Raw genomic sequence first — 12,874 nt, forward strand, 5'->3', positions numbered from 1 at the left:
AAGAATCATGTCACTCTCTGTAGTACACAGCAGTTAGGTAATACTGGCAGACAGGATAAAAAATGCTCTATTACAAGTGTGTAATTGGAGGGGTGAATGGCAGGACAGACTAAATTACAATGTCAGTTCTGATGTATGTAAAATACAGCCAGATTTGATACTAAACAATTGTCTGGACTGTGTCCTAAACTTGATGTGTCAAGTTTTCATGAATTAAGAAAAGTAACTTGTAGTTCTAAATACTCATCAGTTTTCTAGAAAATATGTTTCCATAAAGTAATTTTTAAATTTTATTTTACTACCATGCATATTATTATTCTGTGATTTTTCTTTTTTAGGAGAAAGCCCAATCATTGTTGGAAGATCTGCATGTTTACCATATCAATTACTTCCTTGTTTTGAGATGTCTTCATAATTTTACCTGTTCTCTTCCCAAGTACCCACTGGGTCGACAGGTAAGTAAAATTCTCTCATTGGGAGTCAACAAAGTAAGACTAATAGTACTTCTTGTTTTGATTTCTCTATTACTCAGGTATCAGACTTTGAAATGAAGCCAGCTCTTATAATAAGAAAACAATCTATTACAGCTGTACACATTCTTAATAATAGAAAATGGTTTGTTCTAAAAGTTAGAGCTAGAATAGCCACCTGAATCCCAGTGGATTGTCTCCTCTGTACTTGTGCTGTAGTGTATAGCCTTGCTAATTTGGCACTCTGTTTGTTCTGTGCTTAGAGAGAGCTAGTTCTCTATTCCTGGGGAACTGGGAGATGGAAACTGTTTGAAAGTATTTGGTGGTTAACTTTGCATTGTATCAAGAATTAAAACAGACACAGTACTTCTGCTCTTGCAAAATTATGCTGAGATGACCTTTTTATTATACCTCAAACCTATGAGCCCTGTGTAGGATACATGTGAATGGAAGAATATTTAATTTCCAGATGTTTAGATCAGAGTTTTAGAGACTGATTAGAACAATGGCCTGTGTGGGTTTCTGCTAACTTAGCTATTAAACCTTCAATCAGCCATTTATCCCATCTTTAATGATACTTTAAGGTGACTTAATGGTATCGGTCATTCCCAATATAATTTGACTTTTATGTAAATTATATTTTTGTAGGGTCTGATCCATTATATGTCAAGAAGCCCCTTATAATGTAATGATTTTTTTTATTAATACTATCAACATATGATGATTTTGCATAACTAGTAGGCTATAAACTTGGTATATAATTTTTATTCCTTATAAATCATATCCTACATTTATAGATTAGGGAGCTGTATTGCACATGTTTAGAAACGAAGATTTGGGATTCGGAGGAGTATGCATCAGCCTTGCAGCTGCTGAGGTAACTTTTTGCTTTTTTTTGGGGGGGGGGGGGTCTACTTTAAGCCTGCCAGTAGCACCTTCCTCCAGAACTCCTGTCTGCCTGAAAGCTTCCTATGTAGCCTGTATGTAAGAATATTTAAGCACCTTTTGAATTGATGTGTGCAGTTTCTAGTGGTAGTAATGTAGCAACCATCTATTTCTTACTGTAGCCTGTGCTTCTGGTGCACCTTCTCAGCTCACATAGCACTTGACAGCTACCAGCACAGTGTGCCTTACATTTGGCCCCGAGGTTGCTCATACAATGTTATTAGAAAACATTTTAATCTATTGATTTTGGGCCAGATGTAACCAAAATTAGTTCATTGTAAAGAGCCTTGCTTTTGTCTGTCTGTCTGTCTGTCTGTCTGTCTGTTTGTCTGTGTGTCTCTACTCTCTTTTTAATTTGACAATTTAGTGCATACCCAGCTCTGAGAACTTTTGTTTACCTTTAACACCTGAATGTATCTGAATGTATCTGAATGTATCTTGTTTTTTAACATTTTCTTCTCAGGGATCTAGGACCTAATTTTTTTTGTGATATAGGCTAACAACTGATCTTAGCTGCTTTCGAGCCAAATAGAGACAATGAAAGGACTTTAGAGTTCACAGTAAGGGAAAGTGGGGATGCATAGTGTTATTGGAAGTAATTCAACTGTCTGTGGTAGAAGGAGGCATGGTGGTCATGGGTTCAAGGGTTGGCACCCCTTAGTTATTAAGCTTTTTTTTTTTTTTTTTTTTGGTTTTTCGAGACAGGGTTTCTCTCTGTAGTCCTGGCTGTCCTGGAACTCACTCTGTAGACCAGGCTGGCCTCAAACTCAGAAATCCGCCTGCTTCTGCCTCCCAAGTGCTGGGATTAAAGCTGTGTGCCACCACTGCTTGGTAGTTATTAGCTTTATAAAGTTTTAGGGATTGGAATCTGGAAGACATTAATCATGAATGAACAGGAGGAAAGACATAAAACAGGCAGTCACATCCAGCATAGGGTATGATATCTCAGGAACAATTTGTTGAATTTTGAAAGAGGCACTTCTAAATAGCCAATTAAAGAGAGTTAGGGAGTGTTCAAAATAGGCTTAGCTTTTTTGGCATAGATTCCTATCTGCATTTAATTTTTGGGTATCTTGTGAAGAAAAAGTACTCAACTGGTTTACTCTTTCAATAGGCTTCTCCTGGTTCTCATTTTCAGTATTTCCTGGAAAACAGAGATGAATCTTTGACAAGTGAACTCAGTAACATTCTAAAATTTCACATACGTGATAAACCTGACAAAATTGTTGAATGGTTTTGGTTGTACTTCCTATTGCATTTTAAGGCCCTGTAGGTATCCACATATGTATCCTTTATTTTTAAAGTCATCAGTCTCCTTTAGTTCTTCCTGTAGGTATGGGTCATCACCATGTAACTACCTGCTGACCATGTAGCTACTCGTAGCATCTGGGGCATGTCCATTTCCACTGACTCTCCTCCCTAGGGGATGCATACTAGCTGGAGCCTGATGTTTGGGGATTTCATGGCCTCTCTTCAAGAGGACAAACAGCTTACCAAAGGAGTTCCCTTTTAAGAGCAAGGACTACCATATTTGCTGTGGTTTGGGGCCCCCTTACCCTTGTTGGTATAGGCCTCCAAGGTTTGGGTGCTAAACTCAGAAGGAAGGTCTTGCCAGTCATGTAATTTTTACTTTCTAAACTGACTCAGTTTCCCTGAGTGATTAAAAGCTAACGAAGTTAGGTACTAGAGAGGGTGCCTCAGTGCTTGCTGTACTTGTGGAGGACTTGGATTCAGACCTCATTGTGGCTGGAAGCTCACTGGTGAGCTAGCCTAGTCTAAAACTTCAGGTTTTGGTGAGAGACCCTGTCTCCAAAACTAAGGTGGAAGGCTGGCTTTTGAGTTGACTCCACAAACATTTCAGCTTGAGCAAGTCATTGATAACCACAAAGAGAAAGGAGAAACCTGACATTCACAAGTTATCCTGTGGCCTTCACATGTGTTGTAATATTCATGTGCACACATATGTGCACAAACACACACACACACCTAAGTAATGTAGACTTAGTAAAAGGGCGTGGAGCAATAGGAGAGGACACCTGCTGTCATCCCTTGGCTCCTGCATGCATACACAAAGTACTTCTACCTACACACTCATGTGCATTGTCTTAGTCACTGTTCTGTTACTGTGAAGAAATACCAAGTCCATGGCAACTCTCATGAAATAAAGCATTTATCTGGAGGCTTGTTTACAGTTCCAGAGGTTGAATACATTATCCTCATGGTTGTGCAGAGGGAGATGCATAGCAGTGGGTGCTGCAGCAGTAGCTGAGAGCTACATGCTGGTCCCTAGGCAGGGGAGAGACAGAATGTGACAGAGAGTGTACAAGAGAGCACCAGTGCACTTGGCACACACAAGCAAGTGTCTAGGTCTGGCATGTACTTTTGAAACCTCAAAACCCACCCCCAGTGACACACTTTCTCCAAAGAGGCCATACCTCCTAATCCTTATAATTCTTTCAGAGTTCTACTCCTTGGTGACTAAGCATTCAAATATAAGAGCCATTGGGGACCATTGTCATTCAAGCCACCACAGCCATCCCCCTCACACACACAGATTTAGTGAGAAATGGAACTACAGTGGGAGGTAGGTTTCTATACAAGGCTTGAACTTTCCTCAGTAGGTACAAATGCGGATGTGAACATGGTATTTTTGTTGTTTTCTTTTCCTTTCTTTTGAGATAATGCCTCCCTGTGTAGCTGAGGCCAGCCTCAAATTCAGAATCCTCATGCCTCTGGCAGTGCACATGCCACACCTAGCAACCCGAACATGTTAGAAAGAAGTCTGTTAACTGGATTTAGTTTCTGTCCTCATTCCCTCCATGCCCAGAAGAACAGATGGGCACTGTAGGAAGTTAATTACTTTTTGTTGCTGTGATAAATCACCATGACCAAAGCAATGTATAGAGGAGAGTTCCTTTTGCTTAGGGTTGCAAGGGTTTACTTTATGGTGGTAGCAGGCAGCATGGTAGCAGATGGCAGGCTTCTGGAACCACAAGGATTCCAGAGATGGCATCCCGCTTCCAGTGCTGTGTTCTCTCCAGCAAGGCTGCACTTCCTCTGCCTCCCCAGACAGTATCACCACCTGATACCCAAGTGTGCAAATACATGAACATACAGGAGACATTCTTATTCAAGCTGACCCCAAGTCTAAAAACTGTAATGCAATTATTATTATATATTTTCTACTGAGGAAAGTTCAATCCTTGTATAGAAACTTACCTCCCACTGTAGTTCCCTTTCTCACTACTGAAGTGGCCGATGTCTGTATGTGTGAGGTGGATGCCTGTGGTGGCTTGAATGACAATGGCCCCCAATGGCTCTTATATTTGAACACTTTAGGTGCAGTGTAACTATGAAACTGAGATTTCTTACTATATGGAAAAATAAATCCCCAAAGAAATTTGATTTTCATTGCAACGTTTTGTTTTGGAGACAGGGTCTCACTTTGTATTCCTGGCTGGTCTAGCTAGGTAGACTAGGGTAGCCATGAAACGCTGTGATTCCTCTCCCAAGTACTGGGATTAAAGGCGTATGACACCATGCTTAGCAAAACTTTTCTTTCTTTTTTTTTTTTTTTAAATGTCACTAAATTGTTTTTGTATGTTTATAAACTTCAAAATAGAAGATTTCTGAAACTTTGCTAGTCCAGGATGACACTCAGGTAAGCTTGTATTCTCAGGGAGTAAGCACCTTTACCCCATGAGTCATCTCTCCAGCACCCTAGCCCATTGATTCCTTGTGTTATAATTTTATTATTAGAACCTGTTATCCCTCTCTTCTTAGGTATTTCCAAATTAATTTATCTATGAAGAACTCATAAAATTCCTGGGCCTGCTAAACTCAGAGTCTGGTTAGGGCTCATAAATGTCAATCCAGTAGGGTGTAGTACCTAGATTACAGAAGTAATGTTGATAATAGTAATACCTGCCTTAGGCACCCTGAGCACATTTTACAGTCCAGTGCAGTATACCTTTCTGGTAGGTCAGTTAGCCATGTTTTCCCTGGGGAATCTGAAGCATAGATAGGGACTAAGTGACTTGCACAAGGTTGCTTCGCGGCTAATAGGATCATAATTCAGATTTGACTTAAAAGCTGTTTGTACTTTTAGCTTTTATTTGCCAAGATCTAAAGTGGAAATCAGGGGCTATAAATAAAGCAAAACCAATAAATACCAAGTATAGTTTCCATCTTTTTATTAAGTTGAGCTTAAGCACTGAGCATCAGACACAGCAGTTCTTACAAGGACAGGTAAAAGTGCAGCCAACACCTAAGAAGTGATGGAGAAGCTTGCAGCTTCGCAGTAAATGTCTCTCCTGTAGACAGTTTAGGTATGTACAAAACATCAGAGACAGTTTTAGTTGTTTGCATAAAGTCTGAAAAACAGTTTTTCCTAGTTGGCAGAACAGGAGCTTAAATGTAGATCTTCAAATATCTAGCATATTTTCTTTTGCATTCCAAACAGAAAAGAAATGTATCTCATTTAGGTATGTCTTCAATGTTCAGAGGTTCTAAAAGGTTTCAAAATGAGCCAGGAGTAATAATAGCTTTTGTGGACTCCAACACCTCACTCACCCTGCCTGACTATCTCAGCTCATAGTATAGACAGAAAAATGAAACATTGTTCAATCTACATGTCCCAAGTGCATTATTATGAACTTACTGCAAAAACAAACTTACACATTGAAGCTGTCATGGATTCTACTCTCAATGTGGAATTTTAATTCTGAATTTGGTGGTTAATTTCTTGTTTGCATTTATTTACTTTGAAAGTGAGCACGTAGGGGTGGGGGCATGTCAAAGGATGACTTTCTGGGTAGTTTTTGCCTTCTACCATGTGAGTTTCTAGGGATCACATTCAAGTTATAAAGTGCTTTAACTGCAGAGCCATTTCACTGGCTCTGATGGAGGCTGTTGACTACGTCTTAGTTAAGGTTACTATTGCTGGGATGAAACATTATTACCAGAAGTAACTTGGGGAAGAAAGAAACAGAAGCTGATGCCTTGGCCAAGAATGCTTATAGTTTTATTCCTCATGATATGCTCAACCTGCTTTCTTGTAAAACCAAGGACCATCAGGCTAGGGTGGTACCACCTACAGTGGACTGGGTCCTCCCATATCAATCACTGATTAAGAAAATGGTCTACAGGCCTGCCTACCTCCAGATCTTATAGAGGCATTCTCTTAATTGAGGTTTCCTCACTGTAGATAACTTATTTCAAGTTGACATAAAAGCTAGCCAGCACATAAGCTCAGCTTTCATTGAGTTCTAAAAAGTAGCCTGATTAGTATTTTTAATGACCTCAAGTTAGTTCCTAGATAGTAGAATTTTTAAATTTAAATGAAGTTTCTTATCTCTACATTTAAATTTCAGATGATAGTGAAACACTTCCTAAAGAATGAACTAACCTACTGTATGTTAGATTTATTGATGTAGGAGCTGAGACTATTATTACCAAAATGGCATTACTTTATTTTAGTATAAAGATTGATGGTCCTAAATGTATATTGTGTTAGATTCTCTATAGGCATTTATAGGCTTACCATAAAACCAGACAGAAAGCTGTATTTAAAAGGTTTTGAGGCTCACTATTTCTTCGGTATATCAACCATAGACTTCTGCCATCTCCTCAAAGACTGTGAATAAGACAATTGATCAGCCAAATGCAGAACTTTATCTTGGATTCAGTTCAAAGAAACTTGGTCTTCACTATGGGCTTATTAGGCTATGAAACTGTTAAGATATAAGTTCATTAAGATATACCAAGTAATCAAACTGGTGAGGTACTGTTCTTAGCATTACTGTTGGTCTCATGGGACAAGTTAATTGTAAAAATAAGTTGTTACCCAGTACAACTGTCCCCTCCCATTCTCTTGCTTCCTGTTGGCCACGTGATCTCTTCCTCCCAGTGCATTCCTTTCTGATGCCACATCTAATGGAGCCCTCATCAGTTACCTCATCAGGGAACTATCCATTCAATTTTGGACTTTTATCCTTCAAAACTACACGCTAAGTAAACCCATTTGCTTTAAAAAGTACCTTGCTTTGGTAATTTGTTGTAGTAAAAGAATATTGGTATTCACAAGAATAGCATAATCAGACAACAAGGAATCATATGATAATAAATACTAGTTTAGAAAATAAAAGGAATAGGTTTTTGAGAGAATTTTATTTGTGAAAAAGATGGATGGCTTTAGACATTGATCTCAAATTAATTCCAAAACTGGACTGAAATCATCCATTTTATGGTAAACCATGACTTATATCACTATAGGAGGTTGTGGTTTTATCACTTTTTTTTTTTTTTTTTTTTTTTTTTTTTTTTTTTTTTTTTTTTTGCTAGTGAAAGGAACATATAAGAAAGGAATTTTGTCTTAAGCACATTTACAATGAGGCTTTTGTGTTTGATCATCTAACTGGTGTTATCAAAGTTACTCGTGACCTGCATGTTCCTAAACTTCACTGTTGACTCTGTATTTCTTTCTATGGTCCTAGCTTTTGACAGTTTATTACTTCTTTAATGGCTTCTAAGACTTGTGTGGTTTTCCCTTTCATCAGTGCATACTCCCTCTGATGCTTTTGAGGTCTTGTGGGATATACAGTACAGATCTTACAATTGATATATGTGAAACTGAAATTTTGATCTTGCCCCTTCCTGGAGTTTCTGTATCCTTATTGTCCAACCAAAAGGAACTTGGACTGCCTTTGGGATTTATCAAGAACCAGATAACCGCTTTCTTGTCTGGTATAGATTAAGTCATTGCCATTTCTTCCCTCGGTTATTGCAATAGTCTTCTGCTTGATTTTTCTGATTTCATGTGTGTTCTTTTACAGAATAGTCTTTTGAAAATATGACTAGTAATTTTATTTTTTCTTAAAACCATTAACATGAAGTTTTGTTTCCACTTAGCGGTAAGGATGCTAAGGACCAGAAACGGTAATGAACTTGCTGTCTTACAGTGTCAGAGCCAGGTTGTAAACACAAACCTTTGGAAACTTGCTCAGCTTAGCACAGAAATCTATACTTTTTAATGTCACAAATGTTGAACAAAATCTTTTAAAAGGATGAAATTACTAATGAAGATTTTATTTCATCTTCTGAACAGAAACATTAAATATGTTGAAGAAGTGTTAGGTGTGCTAATTTTCTAGTTGTGCTAGGTCTCCTGTCACTGTTTCTCTAGAATGCTTGCAAAGGATGAACTGATAAGTGTACTTCAGCAGTGTCTTGAGGTTTTGAACTCCTCTACTGAAAAGCAGCTTGGCAATGCAACACAGATAATAGAGGATTTCCTGACACAGTTTCAGAACCTTGATGGTAAGTGTAATAATATGCTGCCCACTGACAGTCTTTTAACCAGAATAGCATCAAAACTCTTCAGTATCTGTCAGCAGACCAGTCTCCAAATGTAACATCTTAACAAGTGCAAATAGGCAATGTATTTTGTCTCTGGATTTGTTTTAAACAGTGTAGAACTATAGAACATTTTAATTCTTCAAGTGAAAATAGGCGATAGACAGTTCTCATTCTGTACTCTGTCCTTAACTAGGGGTACTGGGATGGGGTTGAGGAAAGAGGCTTGACTTATAAGCAACAGTTAGACATAGCATCATACAAGTACCTTCTTTGGAATGTTCATTTGAATCCCTCCCATGGCAGATATTCCTTTGTCTTTAAACTCCATTAGTAATAGAAAACTGTCTTTGTGGACATCTCTTCTTATACCTCTGTAGCTCCTATTCAGGGGGATATCTGAGAAGTGCTCAATTATAGATTAAGGCAGGTGAGCAGTGCTAATTTGCTTCCTCCCAGTTTTGTTTAACATCGCAGCAATGACCCTGAACCATTCCACAAAAGTAAAATATTAAAAGACTAGAAGTTGAGGTCATTCCAGCTACATGAAACTGAAATCTGAAGAAAAAAAAAAAAAAGTAAACTGCTTTATACATCACAGCTATCAATACAGCACCCAGACTATAGCCAATCTCTTGGCTTCTGGCAGAGGCAGAGGGGCAGAGGGGCAGAGAGGCAGAGAGAAAGTGTATAAGTGTGTATAAAATCAGTTCACAGTTGTAGTCTCACCAATGAGAAGCAACGCTTAAGGACATAAATAAGGCCAAAGATATAGACTATAAAATAGTCTCAGGAATTCTATAAAAAAAAAGAAACTGCAGGTACCGTAACTTTAATTAGTGTTTATGTAACATGGCCTGTGATAAATTAGCACTAAATGATTATCACTTTTCAAATGGAAAGGCTGAAGATTAAATGTTTGACAACAATATAAAGATTAGAATGTTTTATAAATTAAAACTACCATCTTGCTAATTTGTCTTTATTTTTTGGTTTAAAAAAGCAACTGTTATTAATAACAAAGCATACATAAAATTTCTCACAAGAAGAAATATTTGGCTATTTGCCACCTATGGTCTCTTTATACTGTTGACATATTTTAATTTAGAATTAAATTGGAGAGAGTAAAATCAGGCTGAGTGTTGTAATCAGTTTTAAGGTTCTGCTACGGCAATGGAGTGGAATAAAGAATTTAGCTAGTAGTTATCCTAACCTTACGTTATAACGTCCTAAAATTAGGAATTAGTTCTTTAATAGTACATTTTTTTTAGCTAATTTTTATATCATATTTGAACCAAACCATTGTCAGGTTCCCAAGTCAGAGACAGTATCACATCCTCCTGAAGCATAGCCATAAGGAATTTCTCTTTCTTGAATTACTTTTACAGCTTTTTCGCACCACCTTCCTTATGCTAAACACTAATGAATCAAAAGAAGTACATTGGAGGGTTGAGCACATGCTTATAATCTTAGGTCAAAGGGAAATAGTTTCAAGTTTGTATGATTTTTTTTAATATAGACTTTTGTTCTGTTGGCTAGAAATGCTCTCAGAGTTTGGTGGCTAGTGGTTGAAGACCTCACTACCATCTAAATGATGTAGTATGTATTGCCTTCAGTTCCTGGAAGGAGTATCATTTGGCAGTCTTGCTCATGTTTTAAAAAGTATAAATTCTACTTCCAGTGTCTGTTCTCTGTTGTATATTGGTTTTGTATTCAAAGCAGATAGCAAAGAGGAAGAGGATGCTTGTGGATCACAGCCAAAGGGGCTGCAGAAGACAGATCTGTATCACCTTCAGAAGGTAGATATCTTTCTCTTCTTCCAGCTGCATTGGGAGTGGTTCCCTTGTTTTAATTGGTGCTCTTGACTCGTTCTGCCAGAATGTCATCACTTTCATATCTTACATGACAACCAGGAACAATACAGACAGACTGAAGCTGATAACTCAGACATACTGATGCCATCTAAACTGTAGGAGAAAGGGGTTGGTTTTCGGTGCTAATTAAAGAATTAGAAGGCAGGAAAGAAATGTTACAGGAAATCTCAGGTAACTCCTGTGGAGACAGTGGAGGCATTACCAGGGAAATCGAAGTCCCTTTTGGGGGACCTTAGTCTCCTTAATGAAAAAAAATTAGCCAAGTGCCCAAACAAGCTGGACAGCAGTTACTAGGTGTTGTTGTTGTGTTGTTTTATTTTAAAGCTCCCAAAAACAAAGCAGGCAAGCTTTGTTGAAGCTGCCAAGAGGAGGGAAGATAGGCTGGCATGGCAGCAAGCAGCCTTGTGGCAGGGAGGATAGCTTTAGAGACTATGGAAGCCCGGAGGACTAGGACATTAAAAAGCATACTTAGGCTCTGGCCAGCATGCAAAAGAAACAGAAGTGATTACACCTGAGTTAGTACTCAGAAAGACTGGCAAACCCAGGCAAACTTCTTGGAGGTTCTTCACTATCTATACAAGATGTTGCACTTCTGGAGGAAAAAGCACATTATCTTAAGGTAAATGAACCAGCCTTACTAGGCAAGCCTCCCAGCCTCCATTGAATTAATTCTCAAGGGAGAAGACAGTGGCATGTCTCCACGTAGAGGTAGGTTCCATTCTGTACTATAATTCTGTTATTTGTCTTACTGTCATCCTAGATTGTACACGCACACAGTCTACTAGACAATACAGAAACAATTCTGAAGCCTTAAGGCAGAAAACAGAATTCATTGTAAAAGGAAAATTGGAATATGGTTTACAAAAGAATATGAATATAATGTGCTAATTTATCTTTTTGATTAGAGATTCAAGAGAGTCTAAGTCAAATTTTCTTGACCCCACCCCCAACCACATAGTGCTGAGAAGCCAACCCAAGGTGTCTCGCCACTAGCTAGAGCCATACCACTAAACTACAAATCTCAGCGTTTTTCTTTTTCACTCAACACTCATATGGTAAAAAAGCACTTGATTGCCAGATGACCCCTTTTATCCCATTTTACCAAGTTAAAATGTACCACAGAATTTCAGTCTGGGCGAAACTAGAATCATAACACCTATTGTTCCTGTGGGCCAAAGCTGTGCTGGGAATGGATGGGTACTTTCTTCCTCATGTTCCTAAATGAAAATCAGTGGTTTCTAAACAGTGAGCATTGTTTTGTAACTGAGCAGTGAAGTAAACTGCTCTCTTCTTCCTTTGAACATTTACTTGGCTTATGTTTAGAGCAAAACACATAGAAGGGCAGAGTCGTCCCAGATTCTTAACAGAAAATAAAGCACATTTTGATCCAGTTCTTTGTCTGCACTCTGTATAAGTAAAGGGCATCAGCTGCCTCTACACAAGAGTGACAGCTCTCAAAGTGTTTCTGTTCCAAAGTCAAAGATGGTATATTTTTTTTACCCACTCCCCACTATGCCCTGTAGTCCTTACTGGAAATGAAAGAGTTAAGGAGAACAACTAAGAAGCCAACCAAGTTTGAAATGCTCAGAGAAAATGTTATTAACTTCATCGACAACCTGGTGAGGTGAGTAAAATGCTCCAATGAGCTAACAGTAATCCTATTCTTCCAGATGACACCAGTAAACTCACTGCCCACAGTCAGTCTGGGTGTTTGTTCCATCTAATTAGACTTAGTATTTTTCTTGATCGTCTGTCCTTGTTGTCTAATCAAATGACTTAGTTTGTTTTTACTGTCAGTTCAGGAAGGCAGGTTTAAGCTTCATCTAGCCAATCAGGCCACATGAGGAAATGCAGGGCGGTTTCAGAGTGTTTTCTCAGTTCTGCATCGTTCTTACCATTTTCCTGCCTGTAGTAGGATCTGGGCCAGCCCAGAATCAGATATTGTAGCTATGCTACTGTTTTGTTCTGAATATTTTATCATAACTAAATATCAGCACCAAATCTATATTGCAGTATCTACTCAGCAACCATCAAAGTCTCCTAACCACTCTGTTTATTAGTCTTTCTTGGGGAGCCTAGATCATTCTGGGTATTTCCCATAAGCTAGCTTTATGTGTGTAGATGAAACCAATCACCCAGGTGTCCTGATGGAAACTTGAACAGATTTTAAAAACATTAATAATACCAAAGAAAATGACTTAATTAGCTAAACCAGTGCAGAATGTAGATGTT

At 38.3% G+C, this 12,874-nt stretch overlaps 1 protein-coding gene across 4 annotated transcripts in view; it reads left to right on the forward strand.

Annotated features, from left to right (window-relative positions):
• Orc3 (origin recognition complex subunit 3) overlaps window positions 1-12,874 on the forward strand; it is a 54,600-nt gene that overhangs the window by 34,423 nt on the left and 7,303 nt on the right. For 3 of the 4 annotated variants that reach the window (XR_013107272.1, XM_076923992.1, XM_076923994.1), the window contains exons 12-16: window positions 339-455; window positions 1,268-1,347; window positions 8,599-8,732; window positions 10,488-10,567; window positions 12,166-12,266. Coding sequence is in view for 3 of the 4 variants with exons in the window: in XM_076923992.1 (XP_076780107.1) it covers window positions 339-455; window positions 1,268-1,347; window positions 8,599-8,732; window positions 10,488-10,567; window positions 12,166-12,266 (512 nt within the window). In the remaining variant the exon portion in view is untranslated. The remainder of the gene's footprint in view (window positions 1-338; window positions 456-1,267; window positions 1,348-8,598; window positions 8,733-10,487; window positions 10,568-12,165; window positions 12,267-12,874) is intronic. The other variant, XM_076923993.1, reaches the window with a different exon arrangement.

Source organism: Arvicanthis niloticus, chromosome 25, assembly GCF_011762505.2.
Source record: "Arvicanthis niloticus isolate mArvNil1 chromosome 25, mArvNil1.pat.X, whole genome shotgun sequence".
In the NCBI taxonomy this organism is placed as follows: domain Eukaryota; kingdom Metazoa; phylum Chordata; class Mammalia; order Rodentia; family Muridae; genus Arvicanthis; species Arvicanthis niloticus.